A 24,634-nucleotide genomic window follows, 5' to 3' on the forward strand; every position below is an offset into this window, starting at 1 on the left:
TAATGGAAATGTAAATGCAAACCTATATAGTTCAAAACTCATACTGATTTGTTACTTTTGCCTTCGTTTAAAATTTAAGCAAAAACGAGCACTAAATATCGTAAATCCTTCAAACAAAAGCCAGTCTATTGATTGTCGAACGGCACCGGTTGCGGTTTTTTTTTTGTGTGTCTTTCCTGGTGTGGTTTAGAGTTTTTGGTTGCAATAGATCGAATAAAAAAAGAGGATTAAAAGTGCGTGGGTCTCTATTTAATACAGCGAGTTCTCCTTGCCATCTTTTAATACGTATCATTTACGATCGCGTGCGCGCGCTTTACTGGGAAGAATTAGATTTTTCCCGTCGTGGCGTGTTCTACCTTTTGTTTCTACGTACACTCTTTCGGGGGGAGGGGCTTACAGAGTAAAGAATTTCTTACAGCTTCATTCTAAAAGGTACAGTAACAGTGTTGCAATTTGCTTACTCACTAGCGAAGATATTTATATTTTGTGTTGATTTGTGGGGGGAGGGGACTTTTTAAACATTCTAAACGTTCTTATACACGCTGACTTACTGCTCACTTGGGAGGGTGCAATTGTGGTGTTATCTGGGAACTTGGTTTCATCACACGGTGCAGTGTTATTTTTTTTTTTTTGGTTTAAGTTTAGTCTAAATAAATAGCATCTAACATTTAGAATGGAACACTTTCTGCGCTTCAAGCAATTGCACTAACAATGTTAAAGCGGGCATTTTTTTCGCTTCTTCATTTCTGTAAAAAAACTTTTTTTCAATTTAATGTAAAGATCAAACAAAATTACAATCTAAAAAGAATTTGCTTCGCGACCTGAGCACTGGCCCACCACACACCCCCACACCAAAAAGCTCAACACTTAACTAAAAGGGGAGCTTTCTGATGTGGACTCCTTACTTAAAAGAGTCCTAACAAATTTTGAAGGCCGATTTTTCACTTAAATTTGCACAGATCAATACGAAAATTTTAAATTTTGATTGCAAACCAAATTGGAAGATTTTCTTTTTTGAAAAATCTAAATGAAATCGTTTACAGTCTGATAACGGGTTTTACACCGTACAGAAAATTTAACTTTTAATTTTGATAAGCAACTAAATTTTGACTTAAATTTTCGTTTATAGTCTGATATGGGTTTCACACCATACAGAAAGAGCTCAAAATTGGTTGTTTTCGAAAGCAAAAAAGAAAATCTACCAAGTTGGCTTTAGCTTTTTCAAATATTTTTCAAAGATCGTATTAAAATGCACAAATTTAAGTGAAAAATCAACCAAATATCCAAACAAACTGTACTCAGGTCGCTTCTACAAACTAAAAAGTCACTACAAAATTTTGAAGTTGGTCCAAAATCAAACTAAAGAGAGGAAAGTTTAACTAAAAGAAACTAAAAACAAACAAAAACGCAACTAAAATACAAACGAAAATAAAAGATAAATATCTAGAAATCATTGAAAATTTGGAATATCGCAGTCTCAAGGACCAGGGTAAACTGTTCCTGGGACTGCGACAATCGTAACACCAAAAATATTTGCAATCTACATTAACTTTTAAATTTTGATCTGCTGGCAATTCCGTATTGGGAACTGCCGCAGTTGGTTCCAAATCAATAATAACACTGTTAATTTGGTTATCCGATAGTGAACCCGACGGAGTCGGATCCACCACAGATTCTTCCGAAAGGTTTGAATTGAAATAATTGCACATTGAATTTGGAACTGCAAGTGGATCCGTTTCCAGACCCACCGCAGAATGATCAAAAAAGTTGCTCAAGTCATCCGACGATGATTCCGGAACCGGGATCGCATCGTAGGCTAATTCCGCCAGCGATCGCGGTCCCGGAAACACCACAGTCGGTTCAAAAATACGAATTCTGATACCTGCCAGTGGTTCCGGGACCGAAATCGCCGCGAAAGCTAGTTCCGCAAGCGATCTCGGGCCCGGAAGCACCGAATTCCGGCGAATTTCGTTTATCATTCCGAACCATTCTTGAACGGTGGCCTCAGTGGCCACATCGAGGTAATTATTCCTTAAATTTGACATTTCTACATCCGGAACTTGGTCCGGAGTGAAATTCGAGTCCATTTGGGCCTGAAAAAAAGACCGAAAAATTATTCGGAAAAAATTGAGCAGCATACCTCCGTTCATGATGATCAGTTGGACTCAATTGCCGGTTGCTGGGTAGCCACCCCTATTTATAACTTTTCGGTTGTTTATTGCTACGGTTGCTACGTTGTCGGGTTGCTACGGTTGCTACGCGCCTGCGCAAGACTGTTTGTTTGGCGTTCGGCTCGGCTCGCGCAAGCGAAGTTTGGCCGGAGGGCGGAGCTTCGGTCGCGGTAGGCGTTGCGAAGCGCGAGTCGTTTGGTTGACAGGAAGTGAAAATTTGGTTCTGTTTTGAAGAGTGAAAATTTTGTTTGTGTTTTTTTTTGGGTTTTCCCTCTCAGTGAATGATTTTGTATAATTGTAAAATATATTTGACTGTTTTTTCGTCGTCTACAATCCAGATTTGATTAAGCAAAAGACATTCCAGAAAACCAGCAAAAGAAGCTAGTTAACAAGCAAATAAATTCCAGTGTTTGTGGAGAAAATCGAGGAAAATTGTTTATTTTGACGAATGGTTTGAAATAACCGAATAAATGTATGAAAAAAAAAATCCCATTGTTAGTGCATTTGCTTTGATTTGCTGAAAGAAGAATCAACTTTTTCTTTTTAATATATTTTAACAGTGGTGATTTCCGTGTCTGTACAAAACTAAATCAGGCGAAGAAATTAAATTTGCCATCAAAACATTACGCGAAGATTTCGCAGAAATCACCCGCACACAAAAGCCGTTGAGTTTGAGTTTAAAAATTCCTTCTGTATAGACTATTGCGAAGCAATGATAACCGCAAAAACTCTCCTGATACGGATTGTGTCGGTGCAGTGCAAGTGCGTCTAACATTTAAGGTGCGACAATTACAGAAGCAGCGCGAAAGAAGGAAGGAAAACAAATCGTGAACGCGATTTCAACCTTAATCAACAACACTCATTTATATCGTACGAACTAGTTTTTGGGAAACTTTTACAATTCTATCTAAGTAATGAAGGGGGTGGAAAGCGGAGGGGTACAATCTATTGCTTAATCTTCTCTCTCGCTGTCCCTAACACCGCTGTAGTAATGAATGTTTTTTCTTCTTTGTTTATATATACCAAATATATATAATATTTGTGTCTTTTTTTACCCTTATGTTGATCGAGTGGCTCTCTACCAGACCCAACCTTCTTTACACACACGCGCAAGTACGTATTAAGCACAATTCTACCACATTTTAGTCCTTACCATGCCTAGCTAAAGCCTTTCTTCGTTCGGAATCAACGGAATTCGTCCTACTCGCTATAAAACTAGGTCTTCAGACCATCGTAATTTCCACCTTACCGTCAACCGTCGTCGTCGTCGTCACCGTCCTCAAATTAGCTTGTTTTTCACCCCGGTTCGCAGCATCGCCTGCACCGCCAGCCGCCTCATCTCGTCCTCCAGCGGCCGGCATCGAGTCTTCCCCTTGCGCCTCCGGTTCCCCCCGCTGACGCACTCAGACGTACTGAAAGTTGTCCGGCCGGAGCAGCGGTTCGTGCTCGATCGATTTGTCAAAGTCAAAGTACTGCATCCAGTCGGTTTGCAGCGGTTGAACGAGCCCGAAGCAGCCGCACTCGAGGAAATCAAACAGATTCCGGACGGGACCGCGCGTGAACGGACTCTTGCCGCCCTTGGCCTGGAAGTGCCGGTAGCGACCGCGGTTCATGCGCTCGTTCGTCGTCATACCGAGGCACACCACCTGGTACGTCTGGCAGATCGTCAGCACCGTCACCCAGGACATGTGCAGCAGGGCGTTGGCCATCACCCAGCCGACCCACGGGTTGCATGACCCGATGGCGACCATCGCGCTCCACAGACCTGTCGAAAACAGAATCGTTACAATCGAAAAATCCAGAACACAAACCCTTAAACTCACCTTCATCCATGTTGACGTTGCAGGCCTGGACGTAGAAGTTGGCGCCGCCGTACAGCATCCAGCAGCACATCGTTAGCAGCATCCACAGGAATCCCATAAAGTACTTGTGATTCTTGGAGCCTGCAGCAAAAGTCATTTAGTTGTTAAGTACATGGAAGAAGGAAACCCAAAACCTACCGATGCAGTTTCCCACCCAGGGGCAGTGATGGTCGAACCGGGCCACGCACCGGTCGCACACGGAGCAGTGCTTGGAGCGGACGGGTCGCCGCACGAGGCAGGCCGAACAGAAGGCGGACGGTTCGAAGCCGCCGCCACCGCGCTCCGATAGCTCGACGATGGTCTGTGGGGGAAAAGAGAATTTGTGTTTTATTAGAATTTAACAGTCATATTATTTTTTTCGTTTCATTTTCATTTCAGAGATTTGAAGAAACCTTTCAGCTGAGATAAATTTATGAGACTTGACAGATTGACCCATCACTAGGCTAAATTCAAAATTTGAGCTCATTCTGACCACGGCAAACCCTCCCTATAATCGCTTGAAGTGTTTATGAAAAAATTGTCAAAATGTATGGAGAAAAGTAACCGTTTCAGTTTTTCACCAGTGGAGGGCGCAATAGTCGTCCAATCTTTATCAATTCTCAGATGTAGGACCTTCATCAAATTTGGAACAACTTTCCCGAAGACACCATATTTTTAGGATTTTTTGCTGAAAAGTTATAAGCTCCCGAAAAGGACCATTTTTGTGCAGTCGACTCAAAGGGGCAACATAACAAGCGCACTGCCAGGCAGGCAAGCGCGCATGCACGTGCATTTAAAAATGATTGTTTCTAGGTAGTTATTTTTTTGCAATTTCTTTTTTTTTTCATGTCTTCAAAACGTAAAAAGTTTTTAATTTTTTTCATTGAACACGAACGAACAAAGATAGGATTTTATTTAATATCTAAGTTTTCCGTTAACTGAAAATCTTGCTTTATCTAATTCACCCATACTCACAAAAAAGTTTAAGAGAAACATTTGGAAAAAAATATTTCAAATGCCATAATGAATTTAGTTGAACATAAAAAAATGCCAAACTCTAGTTTTTTTTAAATATTCAATCAAAGTAACATAATAAAAAATTATCATAACTTTACGCTTCCCGCAATCGTAAAAATAAGGCTCTTTTCTTAAAATTAGTTTTTCATTAACTTTGATGCTGTTTTAAGTTAGATAATACCCTTGGTTTGACAAAGAGCAATTCCATCTCAAATCAGGAATTTTTCTGGTACTTTTGTACCCGACCCTCTCCGATTTCAATGAAACTTTGTAGACATGTTATCCTAGGCCTATATAAGCCATTTTTGTGTATATGGAGCAAATTGTACTCGAAAATGACATTTGAGAAGGGTGTAAGTTATTTAGATATTTTTGTATTCTGTAATTTAAAAATGACTGTATCTCGGATGCATGGGCTTACAGATATAAGCAGAATTACATTGCTCATAACTGAAAACAGAATATTTTTTCAGTGTGGTAGAAATCTGGATAGTAAATCTCGATTAAATTTTCAAAAGGTCCTATCTGCATAGGAAACCCATGAGGGATAGGTTGTTTTAAAAAATTTAATCTAGAAATCATCTTACGTAAATTTAAACGAGTCAAATTGAAAAGCTGTCAAAGGCAAACTTATGGGAAATTGGACGAGCTTTCCGGTAAAAATATTTTCGAGACTGAAAAATCAAGTCTGTCATATAGAAATTGCTAAAACCACTAAAACACCTATTTTTTCAACATTTTTGTTTTTAAAACCGCTTTTTGAAAATTTTGATGTTAAGACCACTTTTCAAAAAAACTATTTTAGTAAATGATTTTTGTATTTTTTTAGGAGAGACATACAATCCTGCATTTTTCGTGAGTCTTTTTGTAACATTTTAGGCTATTTCCTCAAAAATTTTCATTGTTGGAATTCAAGCGAGAAGAAGGAAAGCATTTCTCGCTCGCGAACGAGGGAGAGAACTTGTAGTAACTTGTAGTTCGCGTTCTCGCTCTCGCCGCGAGCGCTCGCGAGCGCCTCGTGCTAGCCATTCGTCCCAAGTTAGCAATTTGTTTATCAGGCTTATGAATATGAACCAGGCGATGGTATAGAGGTGTAACTTCAATCGCTGTGTTGTTTTTTGTTCGTTTCTAACACGTGCAACTTCTCGCGAACGGGCAATTCTGGCTCGCGAGAAAGCCCGTTCGCGAGCGGAGGAAAGCACGAGCAATGAGTTTCTCTCGGCAGCTCGAGACTCGCGGCGAGAACTCGAGAGAGAAAAAAATTTCTCGCGAGAGCGCGATAATACCAACACTGAAAATTTTGAACGAAAAATCGTGATTTCACCTTCAAATTTAACTTCTAAACTTAAAAATTGAAAAATCTCATGGACCTATGTAAATTTTTATGTACAACGGTAAAAAACACGATTGAAAACCATTTCTGATCACTTTTTTTTTTTCATTTTAACGCAATTTTTTTTTTTTGCAAGACAACATTTTTTCGATGGACCAACTATGGTCCCCTTGGAACGAGCTGTCAAGTAGGAGCTTTTCTGTCAAGCAAGCAGGACCGCGAGGTTAATTTTTCAAAATTGATTTAAAAATCCATTTTAAACTCTTTGTGGTCGTACAAAGGGTCATTGTACTCAGAAAAATAAGCTTTATCGCTGTAATCAATAATATCAGCAATCTAAGCTTCATTTTAGGACCCAATTGGCTCCATATATACAAAAATGGTTTATATAGGCCTAGGATAACATGTCTAAAAAGTTTCAATGAAATCGGTGAGGGTCGGGTACAAAAGTACCAGAAAAAAATCCTTATTTGAGCTGGAATTGCTCTATATTCTAATCATGTTTAATTCTGTGGTCATTTAATAAATCATTATTCATTTACTTATTTGTTCACTTATTGAAATCATTTTTCATAAATTTTCTAAGCTATTATCATTATAATATAATCTTATTTGTCTTTAATTTCATTTATCATATATTATATCCCTTTTCATTCATTTTTGTCTATTTCTTTATGTACTATATGAAGCTTTTTACTTTTAACTGTTACTTCGATTAATTGCTTATTAAAAAGTTAGGTTCGATTCCTCGCTTTAATTTGTTTGATCAAGTTGGTGCTTTTTACTCTTTTGTTAACCAACGAATTACTTATATTTATCTTTCACTACTTATCCTTATCCACAATCTTTATCAGATAGTCAAACTATCTAATTTATTATCTCCCTAATCTTCAGGACGCGTCTCTTTGTCCTTTTATTAGTGCAAAGTACGGTATTGTTTAGTTCAGGCCTGCCCAACGTCCGACCCGCGGGCCGGATTCGGCCATTCTATCCGGCCCTCGGTGGCTTTTCAAAATAGTTGTATGACCGGCCCTTTAGGCTGTTCATGAAATATTAAATAAATAAATCGATTGTCTGAACTGTAAAAAATAAGCTTCAGATCAAATTTTAACTTATTATAACAACATTGTTGATGTTTAATTTAATTCTTATAATTTCTATAATGATATTTTTAAACTGAAAATTGTGAAATTTACCAAAAAACTTGGATTTTTGTCAAAAAAAATGTACAAAAAGACATAAAATTTAAATTTCTTTGGGTTTTAACTGCGTTTACTTCAAATTGATGTTTTTCATATTTTCTATTTGTTTAAATAAATGAGTAAGCAAAAACTAATGTATTTTTCCAGAACAATTGTTTAGTGATAGTTTTTTTTTTGAAAAAAAAGCTTAAAAAAGCAAATTATTCTTACTGAAAATAGATCGCTGCAAATATTTTAAAAATGTTAAAAATTGTCTCAAAATGAGTCAAGAAATCAGGGTGCAAAAATATAGTTTTTTATAAACTATGAATTTCGAAGAATAATGAATTGAAAATGAATTAATTAAATTAATCTTTATCAGATAGTCAAACTATCTAATTCGCAATTCGCAATTTTCAGTGTAAGAACGGGCCTTAACCGATTTTATGCACCAGGTTCCCGACGAACACGCACTGCCCTTACACCTACATCTCACCCTTGCTTTGAGTCAGTACGAGCAGCACGCTAGAACACGCTTTGAGTGTTCGTGCCAGGCATGCACACCTTCTTTTCCGGTTACGCATTTTAACTCGGCCGGGGGTGGTACATTGCGTAGGGTTTGATGTAAGTATTAGCGCCTAACCATTTATAGTGTGCCTATCAACTTTCATTAAAGCAAAAACTGTTTTATTTTTAGTTTGAATTCAAAAACTAATTGTTATTTTACTGTGTATTGTTTTCTCCTAAAATATTCCCTAATGTTAAGTCGTGTTTATCTGTTGCTATTTCTTATGTCGCGGTGTTTTGTTACAACTTTTTTTTCTACCCAAGCATGTTATAAAAGTTTAAAAAAGTACAATAGTAATATTTGTGTTAATCCTTCAATCATTCCATAAATTGAGTAAGGGCTCGAACCTCACTTGTTAGAAGAAAAGGGTGAAGGTGGAAAACAAAAGACAGTAAAGGAGAATAGTAAGAGAATCATAATTGTATGTTAAAAAATAAAAAGTATAAGTTTGATGTAGTAGATGTAGAAATAGGCAAAAGTTAATAAATAGAGATAACAAACAAGCTTAGATTATTGTGGTGATGGGCAAGATAAAAAAATATTCAAATAAATAAATAAAGAAGTAAATCAACAAAGAATAGGCAAATGATAAATAGACTTGGTATTACTAGTACATTAGGGGAAGGTTTATTTTAAAGAAAACACACAGTTTGTTAAAGCAGCATTATTTGGAGAAAAAAGAGTGACAAGCATTGAGAGACACGAGAATCAAGAGTTAATAAAATCAAAACCAAATGGTAAACTGAAGAATTAGTGAAGAAGTGCGAATCAGTAGCGCAAAATAAAAACAGGAGATAGATGGTAGCTGGAAATGGAAAGGAGAGGAACGGGGTTTCTGCGACGTTCAGGTACATCCACAGCAATTGACTCAACATACTGCGAATCAAAACAATACCGTCTACAATCACAAATAACTTCCCTTTCCCACATTGTCGCGCCCCTTTCTTCTAGCCGTCTCGACTCTGACCCTCGCTGGTCAAAGGTTTACGATCCGTTTCCACAGGCCACCAGCTAGGTCATCATGAAAACCAAGCCAACGTGGAGATAAGAAAATAGGACACTTGCAAGGAACCAGAGCTATACTGTCCTGATCAAGAATGATCTAACAGGACTACGGACGTAGTCAGTGACGCTCCTTCCAGGATGTTCCTCGCCTGAGCGTCAACTGAAGAGGTATCATCAGTATCATTCGCCCTTGGCCTGCATAGTCAAACTATCTAAACTATCAAACTATCACCGGGTCCGGTGGCGCAGTGGTTAGCGTGGTAGCCTCTCACCCCAGTATGGCCTGGGTTCAATCCCAGATTTTGAGTATTTTGAAACTAATTTTCAAAATAGTAGTTTATGGCAACAAGTTGCAAAAAGAAGATTTTTCAGCACGAGTCGTACATTTATCCAACGAGGTTTACCGAAAAACGCTTCTTGAATGGAATTTTATGTCAAATATTCACCGTTCAAAACAAAAAAAAAATATTGAAAAATGTAGCTTTTCGATACTAGTGTTGAAAAGTTCAACTTTTCAGCAACCATTTCAGTGCTAAAAAGAAGAACTTTTCAGCACTGATATTGAAAGGTATTAATTTCCCAAAAGTAGGCCGTTTCGTTTCTCCAGAATTACAGAAAAAAGTTGACAGTTTTACAGCGGAATTGCAAAAAATATATTTTTAGTGAAAGCTTTGACAATTTTACAGGATATGGTTGAATTAATCGATTTTAGAATTATTTTAAAAATGAGTTATCGTCCGTTCCCTGCGTTACAACCGGCTCCGTGGCTCAATGGTTACGGCTTCTGTCTCACAAGCAGAAGGTTCAGGGATCAAATCCCGGTCGGTACCTTTGAAATTTGGAATCAGGAATTTGAATATGAATAAAAAATAAAATGAATCAGGTGGGATTCGAACTCTCACCTTTGGATTGGTGGTCTGGGGCGCTAAGCAGTCGGCGGTTTACACTCTAACAGTGAATTGATCCGTAGTGTTGAAACATGTTATCTTCTCATATTAAATACGCGCTGATCCCTGATTTGCCTGAGGGGATTGGAAGTCTAAATATAGATCGAGTTTCCTTCAGATGCTTGCTTCTATGTTTAGGCGGGGCCGAACAATGCCCAGCGACCTCGGAATTGGACCGCAAGGAGCTCTGTCATTCTGAAATGGGTCGTTGGAAGCAGCGCGAGGGCTGTCACCACCTAATACCCGGAACTGAGATAAGCTGTATCAGCATTCGGCATGTACACAGTCTGATACAAATTATACTTTCCCATAATTTCGCTACCGGTTAGCGGGTATTGGATTGGACCACACACACACATCGTCCGTTCCCTGCGTTACGATGATCGCCTATAGAATCATTGAAATAACGATAGATTATCGTTATCGTCCCGACGTCGATAATTTTTATCGATTAACAACCTTGGGGACCATCCATAAACCACGTGGACACTTTTTTGGGAATCTGCTACCCCCCCCCCCCACACCTCGTGGACAATTGTCCATACAAAAAAAAACTTTTTTGTATGGATCGTGGACCCCCCCCCCCCTAAAGTGTACACGTGGTTTATGGACGGCCCCTTGGCTCCTACGTATTTTTATTTTTTTATCAATAGGAAATTGTTTGCTATCAATCTGATTCTTGGAGGGCATGTAGGTAGCGTACCGATTGAATAAGTCCGAATGTTAACATTTTGGTTTTGTGTCCTTATGAAAGGTTTGGCTCGAATTTATCTAATGTTAGTTTAATTTAATTTAAGTTTTCTCAATTTTAATTCGTAATGAATAACAGATGAAAATGAATATTTCAATATTTCTAAATTTTAAAACAGCAATTGTTCAGATTTTTTTTTTTTTTTTTTTTGATTGTCCAATGTCCATATCTGAAAATCATCATATATCGTCGCTTGTGTGCTATCTTTTGACACGTCCTCTGTAAAAAGATAGAAGGTGTCAAAAGAAAGCACAAAAGTTCATCTCATCTCACAAACGCTTTAAGTTTTCTAACAAGTCGGGGCACCTTGATAAGATCAGTGGCGCAAATTCCCGCAACTTACCCTAAATCTCTGCTCCTGCGTCGGCTGAATGACGCCCGGATCGCCTCGCCACGACTTGAGGAAACACACCCACAACCCGGCGCTGCACGTCAGGAAGGAAACGGACGCCAGAAAGGACACCGACGGCGCAATGTACGTCAACCAGGTGACGTAGAACCACGCCTTGGTGGCCATGTAAACGCTCAGCGGGAGCAGCGCCATCAACGTTTCGTCGAACAGGGTTTGGCCAACGGCGTGGGACAGAGCGTACAGACATCCGAGCAGGAAGATTTTGATGATGATCAGGGTCTCGGCGCAGAAGATCAGTCCGGCAAGGTAGAATACGAGGAAAGGGGTTGCGATCATGCTCCACCAGCGGAGTCGTTTGTCGTGCGTCATGCGGACGATGATGTTTCGACGCTGGGATTGCTGGGTGAGTTCGCGAACCTTTTCCGACACTTTCGAGCCTATCCAGATGGAGCCGAGATGGGGCTGCAGCATCGTGAGGGGAGTGTCCCCGCGGAGATTTGGTATTTCCAGGCTGGCTTTGCCTTTCAGGATGAGCGTACTGACGGCGGTCGCGTTCCGGGCTAGGATGGCCCAGTGCAGGGCCGTGTTTCCGTGGGTGTGATCGGCGAGGCTCGGATTTGCGCCGAGAGTTAACAGGAGCCGGACCGGATCCAGGGCTGAGATCTTCCAGGCTGCCCACATGAGGGCGGTCATTCCACCGCGATCTTGTAGATCTGGATTAACGCCACGGGCGATAAAGTACGCGACGAGTGCCGTGTGGCCAAACTGGGCCGCCAGGTGAATGCAGGAACAACCTTCAGCGTCCCTTAGACTGGGATCGGCTCCGGCAGCCAGCAACAGTACAACCGCTCCCAAATGACCCTGCCGGGTGGCCCAATGCAGCGGAGTCGCGTTCAGTTCTCCCCCGACCGCGTCCACGATCGCTCCCTTATCCAAAAAGTATTTGATAATGTCCTTCCGGTTGTTGATCGCAGCCCAGTGCAGCAGCGTGACCGTTTCACTGTCCGGCTGGTTCACGTCCCATCCGGCCTCGATCAGCTCCTTCACCCGGCCAATCGCCCCATACTGGGTGGCCTTCACGATGTCGAACCCGCTGTAATCATGCTCGACCGGGGCCACCGCCGATTCGTGTGTTATCAACCCATCCCGGTCGTTCCGTTCCTGCGTCGAACAACCTCCGGCCGCGGCGTGGCAGGCCGATTGATACATCGTGTTGCCCTCCTTTCCAAGTTACCCGCAAACACACACACACCAAACTGTCCACCCTGGCGCGGGAACCGACGAGAAAAACGGAACGAAATCCACTCCCCAAACAAAACTCAGTCCACCATCGAAGTCGAAGTCGTGCAGAAAAAAAAGAAGACAAATAAAAGTGCGTTTGTTTTTCACTGGCAATTTCACACTCGCTTGGCCACCGCGCCGTCACCACCAGTCCGATGATAATCTACTTCCGCGCAATCGAAACTAATCGGTTGGGCTGATAGCGGAACGTTTTATCAATTTGCGAAAATTTCGATTTTTTTTCCTCTCTCTCGTTTTTCACACCGACCGAGACGACGATTCCGCACAATCAGTCATCGAACGCGAAGAAGGAAAACTGGCGAACTGCGACGTTTGACAAGGCGCAGAGGTGACAGATGAAAAAATATACTCGATGGGGGGTCCGACGATGGGAGTGGAAATGTCAAAATTTGGGTATATTTAAATTACACGCTTCCTTGGAATTATGTTAAAATGCTAAACCTTACACACTGAGAATTTTCTGCCAAAATTACAAAAAAAAAAGATTTAAAAAATTTATGAAAGCTCGTTTCCGAAAATTATTTGAAAAATGAAAGTTGCGTTGATAATTAAAAAAAAATCAAAATTTTAAGATTCTAAAATTCAGAAAATTTAAAAATTCTGGAACTAAATTAAATAATTTACAAATCTTTGATTCTTAAATTCTTAAATTCTTAAATTCTTAAATTCTTAAATTCTTAAATTCTTAAATTCTTAAATTCTTAAATTCTTAAATTCTTAAATTCTTAAATTCTTAAATTCTTCAATTCATAAATTCTTAAATTCTTAAATTCTTAAATTCTTAAATTCTTAAATTCTTAAATTTTTAAATTCTTAATTTTTTTAAATTTCTTAATTCTTAATTTTTTTTAATTTCTTTATTCTTAAATTTTCATTCTAGATTTTTTAATTTTGGAAGAAATAGAGTGTTTGATTTTTATAATTTCGAGGTTTTCGTAAATTTGTATTTACGAATTTCTATGTTTCCGATTTTTTAAACTTTTGTAATTTCGACTTGTACATTCGTTTCGATTTTTAACATTTTTGATCTATTGAATTTATAAAAACGTTAAAATTTAAAATTATTTTTCAAATTCTGCATATTTTGAATTTTTTTTTTCTTTATTATTAAAAAAATGTTATTTGAAATTTCTGGAATGTTTGTTTTTTTCATATTTTTGAATTTGTTGTTTGGTTGGATTTCAAAATTTCAGATTATTATTGTATTTTCAGTAAGAACATAGATATTTGTATGATTATTGTCAAGTTTAATTTCACTCTGATTTACTTCATTTTGGTCCCGCGAGTGTGGGTAAATCGGACAGTGCAGGGTAGAGAGCCTGGAGCTTATTAGAGAACGGACATCTCAAACCAAAAGTACCAATCGAAGCACGAGAACTGTCAAACGGAGGTACCAATCGAGCAAAATCCTTTGTATTATGCTCGATTGGTACCTCCGTTTGACAGTTCTCGTGCATCGATTGGTACTTTTGGTTTGAGATGTCCGTTCTCTAATAAGCTCCAGGCTCTCTAGTGCAGGGGACTCATAATCCAGAGGTAGCTGGTTGGTACTAGCAATAAATTGTTGGTAACACGATGGCCGACATCTATAAAGACAACTTCTTTTTTAACTCCATTTCGTCCAAAAAACTAAATCTGTCCTTTTAGTTTCAATATTCTGTTTTTGAGATTCGGCGAGAATTGGGTCCTAAAATGAAGCTTAGATTGCTGATATTAATGTTTACAGCGATAAAGCTTATTTTTCTGAGTACAATGACCCTTTGTACGACCACAAAGAGTTTAAAATGGATTTTTAAATCAATTTGAAAAAAATAACCACGTGGTCCTTCTTGACAGAAAAGTTCCTACTTGACAGCTCGTTCCAAGGGGACCATAGTTGATCGTCGGTTGATCCATCGAAAAAATGTTGTCTTGTCAATATTTTTTTTGCATTAAAATGAAAAAGGTGATAAGAAATGGTTTTTAATCGTGTTTTTTTAACGTTGTTCATAAAAATTGACATAGGGCTTTAGTACCCAAAAAGAAAAATTACAATTCATTGATTTTTTCATCAAAACATATAACAAACAAGCACCGCGCGAAGAAACGTCAAACGCAATCTTTCCGTTTCTGTTACTTTTCAGCTGCGTACCGCTTAAGAAAAATCTTTTCGTGACCCTTTCCTTGACCGTTTCTTGGGCGTTTTTTTGTATGGAGTTTTGCGTTCCTTCCCATCTGCGTATCAGCCTTTAAATAACAATTTAGACTAGAGCTTCGAGCAATCGAGAAATTAAAAGTGCAACATGAAGTTAAACTTTCTGTCAAGCTTCTGTGTAGTTTTCCATGACAGCTGGGATAGTTTCACTACATGTTACCGGTTGACATTTATTTTTTTAATTTCTCAATACAGTAGGAACTGGAATAAACATTTTCAAATGCCTAGATTTCTGAGTTTTTAATTTTTGCTTTTTTTAATTTTTGATTTACTAGGGGATTTTTACACTTTCTCAGCGTATTTCTAATATCGGCCTATCAGCACTTTGGTCATGAATTTCAGCTTTCATAAAGTGTTTTTGACTGTTCCAAAGTAACAAATAGCTAAAAAAAAGTGAGCAAGCAACTCTCCATTGCTGATGTTTTTAAAAATGTTGATTTGATAGCGGAAAACTGCAAAAGTGATGAGAATTGGTCGAATGGCTTAGAGTGAATAAAATGGGTCTATTTGCTCTATTCTTTGCTCTATATTTTCAAATTTTAATGGTTTTATGAAACTATAATTACTTTGATTTTTTTAAATTGTAGCATTTTTCAATATTTGAACTTTTGATGTTCTGAACGTATGAATTTTTAAAATTTAGAATTTTGGTTTTCTTTATGAATTTTTAATAAATAATTTAACTTTTCGAATTTGTGAACTTGCATATGTCCGTTCGACGTTCGTCGGCGGTCCGTTCATCGGATTCGACAGACTTGGGTTGTACACAATTTTGGGTAGATGGCTTTTACGCAGATTTTGTGTTATCCCGATTTCAGACGTTCTGTGTAGAATTTGGCACAGATCTGTGTTTTTTGGATTAAGCGTCCTCGTGAAGTTGCTTGATTTTGTTTTGAACCGCGACTTTTCGCGCTCAAACTTCACTCTCAACACTCGTCAACTTCGCGGACACTCCACACTCCGCGCAACCGATCCGTTGTTCCAGTGACTTCTTTCCGGCTCCGATCCCAGTGCAAAACCACCCACAATGAACACCAAACGCAAACCGTTCACCAAACCGGGCGGAGAATCCTCCTCGGCCAGCTTTAACAAGAAACCCCGGTAAGTTCCGGATTCCGAACCCACAACGTGATTCTAATCGATTCATTTCTTCAGAACCGGTGGCGACGACGACGAGGAGGACTTTGAGAGCTACTTCGAGGCCGAGCTGGCCAACATGGACGACGAAGCGGACGGCGCCGGCGCCGCGGCCCACTCGATCGGGCAGGGCCCGGAGGCGCAAAACACCTGCGCCAAGTGGAGCCGTCCGAAGCCGCGCGAGTACAACCCGGAGGTGGAGGGGCTGGTGTTCCAGCAGATCGACATCGACCACTACATCGGGCAGCCGGTGCCGGGGATGCCGGGGGCGCAGGTTGGTCATCAACTCTAGAACTTGATTGTTTGAAGGGTTTAACGGTTTTTTTTTGTGGTTAGATTGGACCGGTTCCGGTGATGCGGATGTTCGGGATAACGCAGGAGGGCAACTCGGTGTGCGCGCACGTGCACGGTTTTACGCCGTATTTGTACGTGGCGGCGCCGCGTGGTTTCGGCAAGAGTCACCTGGCGGAGTTCCGGACGGCGCTGGACAAGTCGGTGCTGAACGATATGCGGTCGAACAAGGAGAACGTGCAGGAGGCGGTGCTGGACGTGGAGCTGGTCGAGCGGCAGTCGATTATGGGGTACAATGGGGAGGAGAAGTTTAGCTTTATCCGGGTGACGGTGGCGCTGCCGAGGTTGTTGGCCGCGGTGAAGAGGCTGCTGGAGAAGGAGCAGATGATGCCGTCGATGGACTTTCAGGACTGTCGGGTGTACGAGAGTAATATTGACTTTGATATTCGGTTTATGGTCGATACGAACGTGGTCGGGTGCAGCTGGATTGAGATTCCGGAGGGGAAGTGGCGGATTAGGAGGAAGGGAAAGGGATTGCCGTTGGAAACGCGGTGTCAGATTGAGATTGACGTGGCTTATAATGAGTTTATTGCGCACGATCCGGAGGGGGAGTGGAGTAAGGTGGCGCCGTTTAGGATCTTGAGCTTTGACATTGAGTGCGCTGGGCGGAAGGGAATCTTCCCGGAGCCGCAGCACGACCCGGTGATTCAGATCGCCAACATGGTGATTCGGCAGGGCGATCAGGAACCGTTTTTGAGGAATGTGTTTACGCTGAAGAGTTGCGCGCCGATCGTTGGGTCGCAGGTGTTGAGTTACGAGTCGGAGCAGGAGCTGCTGGACAAGTGGGCAAGCTTCGTGCGCGAGCTGGATCCGGACATCCTGACCGGGTACAACATCAACAACTTTGACATTCCTTACCTGTTGAATCGCGCGAATCACTTGAAAGTTAGGAACTTTGAATATCTCGGTCGGGTTACGAACATTCGATCGGTGATCAAGGAGACGGTCATTCAGTCCAAGCAGATGGGACGGCGCGAGAACAAGTCGGTCAACTTTGAAGGTCGCGTCCCGTTCGACCTGTTGTTTGTGCTCCTCCGTGACTACAAACTCCGCTCGTACACGCTGAACGCCGTGAGTTACCACTTTCTGCAGGAACAGAAAGAGGACGTCCACCACAGCATCATTACGGATCTGCAGAACGAGAACGAACAAACGCGTCGTCGGTTGGCGATGTACTGCTTGAAGGACGCCTATCTGCCACTCCGACTGCTGAACAAGCTCATGTGCATCGTCAACTACATGGAAATGGCCCGTGTAACGGGAGTCCCACTTCAGTGTCTCCTAACCCGCGGTCAGCAGATCAAAGTCATGAGTCAGCTCCTCCGCAAAACCAGAAAGTGCGGCTACCTCATCCCGTCCTACCAGAGTTCCGGCTCGGACGAGCAGTACGAAGGCGCCACGGTCATCGAGCCCAAGCGCGGCTACTACGCCGACCCGATCTCCACCCTCGATTTCGCCTCGCTATATCCAAGTATCATGATGGCCCACAACCTCTGCTACACGACCCTCCTCCAGCCCGGCTTCAACAAGGAGAAGCTCGGCCTCACCGACGACCAGATCACGCGAACCCCCGCCAACAACACCTTCGTCAAGGCCTCCGTCCGCAAGGGGATCCTCCCGGAGATCCTCGAATCCCTGCTCGGCGCCCGAAAGCGCGCCAAGGCCGACCTCAAGGTCGAAACCGACCCCTTCAAGCGCTCCGTCCTGGACGGTCGCCAACTCGCGCTCAAAATCTCCGCCAACTCCGTGTACGGCTTCACCGGCGCCCAGGTCGGCAAGCTGCCCTGTCTGGAAATCTCCGGCTCCGTCACCGCGTACGGCCGCACCATGATCGAGCAAACCAAGCAGGAGGTCGAGCAGCGCTACACCGCGGAAAACGGGTACGAAAACGATGCCGTCGTCATCTACGGCGACACCGACTCCGTCATGGTCAACTTTGGCGTCAAATCGCTCGAGCGCAGCATGGAACTTGGCCGCGAAGCCGCCGAATTCGTCAGCGCCAAGTTCGTCAAACCCATCAAGCTCGAGTTCGAAAAGGTCTACTACCCCTACCTCCTGATCAACAAGAAACGCTACGCCGGCCTTTACTTCACCCGCCCCGACAAGTACGACAAAATGGACTGCAAGGGCATCGAAACCGTCCGCCGGGACAACTCCCCCCTCGTCGCCAACATGATGAACTCCTGCCTCCAGAAGCTCCTCATCGAGCGCAACCCGGAAGGCGCCGTCGAGCACGCCAAACAGGTCATCGCCGACCTTCTCTGCAACCGCATCGACATCTCCCAGCTCGTCATCACGAAGGAACTCGCCAAAACCGACTACGCCGCCAAGCAGGCCCACGTCGAACTAGCCGCCAAAATGAAGAAACGCGACGCCGGCAGCGCCCCCAAACTCGGCGATCGCGTCCCCTACGTCATCATCAACGCCGCCAAAAACACCCCGGCCTACATGAAGGCGGAAGACCCGATCTACGTCCTCGAGAACTGCGTCCCCATCGACGCCAACTACTACCTCGAGAACCAACTCTCCAAACCCCTGCTCCGAATCTTCGAACCGATCCTCGGCGATAAAGCCGAATCGATCCTGCTCCGCGGCGATCACACCCGAACCCGCGCCGTCGTCACCTCCAAGGTGGGCGCCCTCGCCGCCTTCACCAAGAAACGGGACGCCTGCCTCGGCTGCAAGGCCCTTCTCCCGGTGGGCTACGAAGGTCAAGCAGTCTGTCAGCACTGCAAGCAGAACGAGGCGGCACTCTACCAGAACGAACTGTCGGCCCAGCGATCGCTCGAGGATCGCTTCTGCCGGCTGTGGACGCAGTGCCAGCGCTGCCAGGGGTCGCTCCACGAGGAGGTCATCTGCACGAGCAGGGATTGCCCGATTTTCTACATGCGCACCAAGATCCGGATGGAGCTGGACACGCAGGAGAAGAGGGTTGGGAGGTTCGGGGTGCCGTCGTGGTGAAATTGTTCATTTGCTGGTATTATTACTATTCTGTTTGATTAATAAAAGTTGATCTTAAGTGCAATTTTAGTTATCTTTACATACTCCCATTCGGGTTTGTTTTCGTCGCTGTCCTGTTGTAAACTTGAGCCGAGGGAGGTCCTGTTGTGAATTCTAATTGGAGCTGGTCCGAAGATCATTGAAGACGCGCCCGCTACCGGCACTTCCAGGCCAAGGGCGGCAAGAGTACATTCACGCGCGGTCCCTTCCGGAATCTGTTCGATTTCTTGGAGTGCTGCTACTTCGGGTTGGTTCAACCGCTGCAAACCGACTGGATGCAGTACTTTGACTTTGACAAATCGGTCGAACCGCTGCTCCGGCCGGACAACTTCCAGTACGTCTGAGTGCGTCAGCGGGCGGAAGCGCAAGGGGAAGGCGGCTGGCGGTGCTGGCGAACTGGAGCGAAAAACAAGCAGAACCGAAATCACCAGATTTGGGATATATTGATAAAAAAACGTTTCTTCTTTCTGCAAATCGAAACAAATGCACTAACCATGTATTTTTTTTATGTATTTATGAGGTAATTCCAAACCATTCGTCAAACATTTCAAAAAATAACATTGTTCCTCGATTTTCTCTGCAATCACTGGAAGTTCCAACGATATTATTTACTTTTTGAATAGCTTCTTTTGCGGCTTTTCTGGGACGAAGCTCCTTCAAATTCCGATCTAGAGTTAGGATGAAAGAAAACGTATAAATATAATTTAAAATTTCACAGAAAAATAATCACTGAACATCCAAATTATCCTTAAAAATTTTGATCGAAAAAACCTCCAAAAAACGAAAAACAAATTTCCACTTTCAAGCACAATCAAATTTTCACTCTTACTGTCAACCAAACAACCAGAAGTTGCGCAACGCCTACCGCGACCGAAGCTCCGCCCCCTGGCCAAACTTCGCTTGCGCGAGCCGAGCCGAACGCCAAACAAACAGTCTTGCTCAGGCGCGCTTAGCAACCGTAGCAACCCGAGTCAATAAACAACCCGAAAAAGTTATAAATAGGGGTGGCTACCCAGCAACCGGCAATTGAGTCCAACTGATCATCATGAACGGAGGTATGCTGCTCAATTTTTTCCGATTAATTTTTCGGTCTTTTTTTCAGGCCCAAATGGACTCCAATTTTACTCCGGACCAAGTTCCGGATGTAGAAATGTCAAATTTAAGGAATAATTACCTCGATGTGGCCACTGAGGCCACCGTTCAAGAATGGTTCGGAATGATAAACGAAATTCGCCGGAATTCGGTGCTTCCGGGCCCGAGATCGCTTGCGGAACTAGCTTTCGCGGCGATTTCGGTCCCGGAACCACTGGCAGGTATCAGAATTCGTATATTTGAACCGACTGTGGTGTTTCCGGGACCGCGATCGCTGGCGGAATTAGCCTACGATGCGATCCCGGTTCCGGAATCATCGTCGGATGACTTGAGCAACTTTTTTGATCATTCTGCGGTGGATCTGGAAACGGATCCACTTGCAGTTCCAAATTCAATGTGCAACTATTTCAATTCAAACCTTTCGGAAGAATCTGTGGTGAATCCGACTCCGTCGGGTTCACTATCGGATAACCAAATTAATAGTGTTATTATTGATTTGGAACCAACTGCGGCAGTTCCCAATACGGAATTGCCAGCAGAACAAAATTTAAAAGTTAATGTAGATTGCAAATATTTTTGGTGTTACGATTGTCGCAGTCCCAGGAACAGTTTACCCTGGTCCTTGAGACTGCGATATTCCAAATTTTCAATGATTTCTAGATATTTATCTTTTATTTTCGTTTGTATTTTAGTTGCATTTTTGTTTGTTTTTAGTTTCTTTTAGTTAAATTTTCTTCTCTTTAATTGAATTTTGTACCAACTTCAAAATTGTGTAGTGACATTTTAGTTTGTAGAAGCGACCTGAGTACAGTTTGTTTGGATATTTGGTTGATTTTTCACTTAAATTTGTGCATTTTAATACGATTTTTGAAAAATATTTGAAAAAGCTAAAGCCAACTTGGTAGATTTTCTTTTTTGCTTTCGAAAACAACCAATTTTGAGCTCTTTCTGTATGGTGTGAAACCCATATCAGACTATAAACGAAAATTTAAGTCAAAATTTAGTTGCTTATCAAAATTAAAAGTTAAATTTTCTGTACGGTGTAAAACCCGTTATCAGACTGTAAACGATTCCATTTAGATTTTTCAAAAAAGAAAATCTTCCAATTTGGTTTGCAATCAAAATTTAAAATTTTCGTATAGATCTGTGCAAATTTAAGTGAAAAATCGGCCTTCAAAATTTGTTAGGACTCTTTTAAGTAAGGAGTCCACATCAGAAAGCTCCCCTTTTAGTTAAGTGTTGAGCTTTTTGGTGTGGGGGTGTGTGGTGGGCCAGTGCTCAGGTCGCGAAGCAAATTCTTTTTCTAGATTTTAATTTTGTTTGATCTTTACAATAAATTAAAAAAAGTTTCGTTACAGAAATGAAGAAGCGACGAAAGTTTATCAGAATAATTTATGTTTCGTAACCCGATAGACTGTTCCAGGCATAATTTGAATCATGTTATTTAATTTGTGATTTTTCAAAAATCGCCGACCAAGACACCTCTTTCGAGCCCAGTCCAGTTCAGGAATGGGCCAGTGTATTAGAAACGAAACTACTTACTTCCGTATGGTGGATAGTGATCTGCTCGAGCGATCAGTTGGCAAATGTGGCGTTTATTGGAAAGAGAGTTTCACAAGGTTCGATCGGGGTTTTATAGACCAGGGAACAAAAGCAGTGTGGTCGAGATCTTGAGGCCGTGCGCACAGTCTAGGGAGCAAAACAGAGTCGAAGCCAAGGTCGAAGCCGAAGTCAAAGCATTGGACCGTGTGCAAAGCTGAGTACAGAATTGGGTCCTTATGGAAGTTACAATCTTCGGGCCCAACAACATTGTTAGTGCAATAGGATCCTAAACTAGGTTGATCAATAAAAAATGTTGTCTTGACAATTTACTTTTTTGCAAATACATATAATACATTAAATAACAAAAATGTTTTTGAAGCTTGATTTTTTACCGTTGAACATAAAAAACACGAGAAAGGCGTATATATTTTTCATTGTGTCCTTTTGTCTATGATAACGAGTCTGAAGTTGCACGTGCACGTGTGAAGTTTGATCCACTTTCAACTGGTCTCGTTAAAAATCGCGCGCGATTCTCATAAACAAAGATTTTAGGTCATTATTTTGCAATCAAATTAGTTAGATGCAAGTGATACTTGGTTTGTGAGTGGTTGTTCATAATTTTCAGTGAATTCTGGTGAAAAAAATTGTTCTAAAGGTTTGAATCTTAGTAAATTTTTCATCTTTTTTCGGTGAGTACAATTTGTTCCATGTTTCAAAACGTTCCTCAGAAAGTGTTTCGTGCCGTTCCCCCAACACATTCCGCTGTCAAACTGTTTTTGTCTCCTGTTGTTGTTGTTGTTTTATGTACATTCACTCTGCCGAATCATCCTCGCTTGTTTCGTGTGTTGCTCGAGCATTCGCCGGATTTGTTTTGCATTTTGTGTGTGTGTGTTATCGATTGTGCAACCTTCAAGTGCTGATAAAATGCCGGCCGACATCCTAGGATTTGCTTACGCTGCCACCGTGGCCGCCGGAGGAATTTTGGGCTACGTCAAAGCTAGTAAGTTGGGCCATTCCGAGGCAACTTTCTCTTTTTGTGCATAATCCCACTTTCATTAACCGTTCTTCTACCTTCAAAAAGGTTCCGTTCCCTCGTTGGCCGCCGGGTTGACCTTCGGAGCCATTCTCGGCTATGGCGCCCTGCTGACGTCGCAGGATCCGCCGCGGCCACTGCTGCAGGTGGGCACCTCGATGGTCCTCGCCGGTATGATGGGCGCCCGCTGGGCTCGGTCGGGCAAGTTTATGCCGCCAGGAATCGTGTGTGTGCTGTCCTGTGCCATTTTGGCCCGGGGACTGCTGTACCACAATCGTTATCTGCCGTTGATCGGCAAGACCGAGTAGAGCTCGTCATGGGGGTTCCAGATGAATCCAGTTTTTGTGTGGGATAATGGGTTTAAAATAGTGGACTTTTATTCTAGCAGTGGTACAATAAAGTATTTTTGAATTAAAAAGCTTACTTTTTTGGTTTGGTTATTTGGTAAAGAAATTCCAATGATTAAGTACGTAGATGATGTCATTCTCTCTTGGGTCAACAATGACTGGTTCTGGATATAGAGCTTAGAAATCTGGAGCAACGTTTGAAAGGGGCGGTGCGACCTTGCTCTTATGGCCTTTCAAAGACAATCTCATGGGAAAGTGGACGAATTTTCCGGTAAAAACATTTTCGAGACTGAAAAATCAAGTCTGTCATGTAGAACCAAAAACCCTTAAAAAACCTTAACCTTTTCAACATTTTTATTTTTAAAACCGCTCCCAAGTAACATTTTAGGCTTTATCAAAGCTGTCACAAGCGCTATAAAACCTATCAGCCAAAACCAACATTAAAACCCCTTAGTCGTAACAAACTCCCCAGAACCTTGATAAACCTCACTTAAAACCCAAAAGGACCTCCGCAAAAGGTTGTTACGGCCTATTTATAAAACCTACATAGGAGTTCAAGGCTTTACAACTGAATCCTAACAACATCCTCAAAGCTTTGATAAAACCTTTGTTAAAACCTAGTCAGGAGTTATGGAAAAATGACATTTCATACGTCTTCAAACGTCTTATGCCAAATAGGTTTTATTTTGGCAAAAATAAGTCTTCGTCTTGCCAAATGAAATTATGGAGATGGTTGTCAAAAATGGCGATGATAAATAATAGATATTAGAGCTAATCCAAATAATTTAAAAGCTTATTTCTCACAATTGATGGCTCAAATTCAGCTGCGGTTGAAATTTTATTGATAAATGTAGGGGAGATAGAGCCAAAAAACTCAACTCGCTTCATCAAAAATCAATATTTTGTAATCATAGTGTTTAATGTTAAAAAATATTTAATTGCATTTCATTGAAAAAAATGTTCAAAATATTTTTAAACATCTATCGCTATATAAATCATACCAGAAATTCAGCATAAATGTGTGTTTTCATCAAATTTAAATCAAATTTTTCAGTTTTCTATTTTTTCAACCAAGATGGCGGTCAATCATATTCAATCAGAGCACGCGTCTAGCGCCATATTTATGCACTGCTATTTGGCCGCGATAAATGCTCTTTAAGGAGCTTATGGTATTAAGTGAGCTTTTTACATGCCTAATGGCACTTGACAGCTACAACACCCTAGGTTTTAACAAAGCATGCGATAAAACCGTTTGGCATGGCATTGCCATCTGGTTTTCAAGCCTCTGTTAAAACTTTCATAAAACCTTATTGAAAGCCAGTCGGCTTTTATTTAAACCCGGTTTTATGTCCGAGGCATAAAACCCTGTTAGAACCTATTAATTAGCTCTTGCTTGTTGGTTGCGGTGAATGCCCAAATAAAACTATTAGGCAATCAAGATGCTACAATAAACCCTTAATAAAACTTGGT

General features: G+C 41.8%; 3 protein-coding genes across 4 annotated transcripts; 2 read left to right on the top strand and 1 right to left on the bottom strand.

Annotated features, from left to right (window-relative positions):
• Positions 1-168: 168 nt before the first annotated feature.
• LOC120422163 (palmitoyltransferase Hip14) lies at positions 169-12,773 on the bottom strand. The gene is made up of 4 exons (XM_039585540.2): positions 11,158-12,773; positions 4,172-4,334; positions 3,995-4,114; positions 169-3,936 (listed from the first exon to the last, which is right to left on the bottom strand). Exons 1-4 carry the CDS (start codon positions 12,373-12,375, stop codon positions 3,575-3,577), a joined length of 1,863 nt encoding a protein of 620 aa, XP_039441474.1. The 5' UTR covers positions 12,376-12,773; the 3' UTR covers positions 169-3,574.
• Positions 12,774-15,537: 2,764 nt separating this feature from the next.
• On the top strand, positions 15,538-19,199 carry LOC120422164 (DNA polymerase delta catalytic subunit). 2 transcript variants are annotated; one of them, XM_052707811.1, is made up of 4 exons: positions 15,538-15,763; positions 15,818-16,073; positions 16,136-19,127; positions 19,182-19,199. In XM_052707811.1, exons 1-3 carry the CDS (start codon positions 15,690-15,692, stop codon positions 19,109-19,111), a joined length of 3,306 nt encoding a protein of 1,101 aa, XP_052563771.1. In that variant the 5' UTR covers positions 15,538-15,689; the 3' UTR covers positions 19,112-19,127; positions 19,182-19,199. The 2 variants fall into 2 exon arrangements, with proteins under 2 accessions (XP_052563771.1, XP_039441475.1); XM_039585541.2 differs by lacking the exon at positions 19,182-19,199 and having other exon boundaries at positions 16,136-19,175.
• A 3,381-nt stretch (positions 19,200-22,580) lies between these two features.
• LOC120422170 (transmembrane protein 14 homolog) lies at positions 22,581-23,240 on the top strand. Its single transcript, XM_039585547.2, has 2 exons — positions 22,581-22,784; positions 22,866-23,240. Exons 1-2 carry the CDS (start codon positions 22,709-22,711, stop codon positions 23,123-23,125), a joined length of 336 nt encoding a protein of 111 aa, XP_039441481.1. The 5' UTR covers positions 22,581-22,708; the 3' UTR covers positions 23,126-23,240.
• Positions 23,241-24,634: the final 1,394 nt, after the last annotated feature.

Source organism: Culex pipiens, chromosome 2 (assembly GCF_016801865.2).
Source record: "Culex pipiens pallens isolate TS chromosome 2, TS_CPP_V2, whole genome shotgun sequence".
NCBI classification, from domain to species: domain Eukaryota; kingdom Metazoa; phylum Arthropoda; class Insecta; order Diptera; family Culicidae; genus Culex; species Culex pipiens.

What these genes read in the sequence shown, in the direction of transcription:
- LOC120422170 (XM_039585547.2), top strand. Translation starts at nt 22,709, where the DNA reads ATGCCGGCCGACATCCTAGGATTTGCTTACGCTGCCACCGTGGCCGCC. An exon ending in TTTGGGCTACGTCAAAGCTA is followed by an intron (nt 22,785 to 22,865) that starts GTAAGTTGGGCC and finishes ACCTTCAAAAAG; the next exon opens with GTTCCGTTCCCTCGTTGGCC.
- LOC120422164 (XM_052707811.1), top strand. Translation starts at nt 15,690, where the DNA reads ATGAACACCAAACGCAAACCGTTCACCAAACCGGGCGGAGAATCCTCC. An exon ending in AGCTTTAACAAGAAACCCCG is followed by an intron (nt 15,764 to 15,817) that starts GTAAGTTCCGGA and finishes TCATTTCTTCAG; the next exon opens with AACCGGTGGCGACGACGACG. An exon ending in CGGGGATGCCGGGGGCGCAG is followed by an intron (nt 16,074 to 16,135) that starts GTTGGTCATCAA and finishes TTTTGTGGTTAG; the next exon opens with ATTGGACCGGTTCCGGTGAT.
- LOC120422163 (XM_039585540.2), bottom strand. Translation starts at nt 12,375, where the DNA reads ATGTATCAATCGGCCTGCCACGCCGCGGCCGGAGGTTGTTCGACGCAG. An exon ending in CGCAGGAGCAGAGATTTAGG is followed by an intron (nt 4,335 to 11,157) that starts GTAAGTTGCGGG and finishes TTTCCCCCACAG; the next exon opens with ACCATCGTCGAGCTATCGGA. An exon ending in CAACGTCAACATGGATGAAG is followed by an intron (nt 3,937 to 3,994) that starts GTGAGTTTAAGG and finishes TGTTTTCGACAG; the next exon opens with GTCTGTGGAGCGCGATGGTC.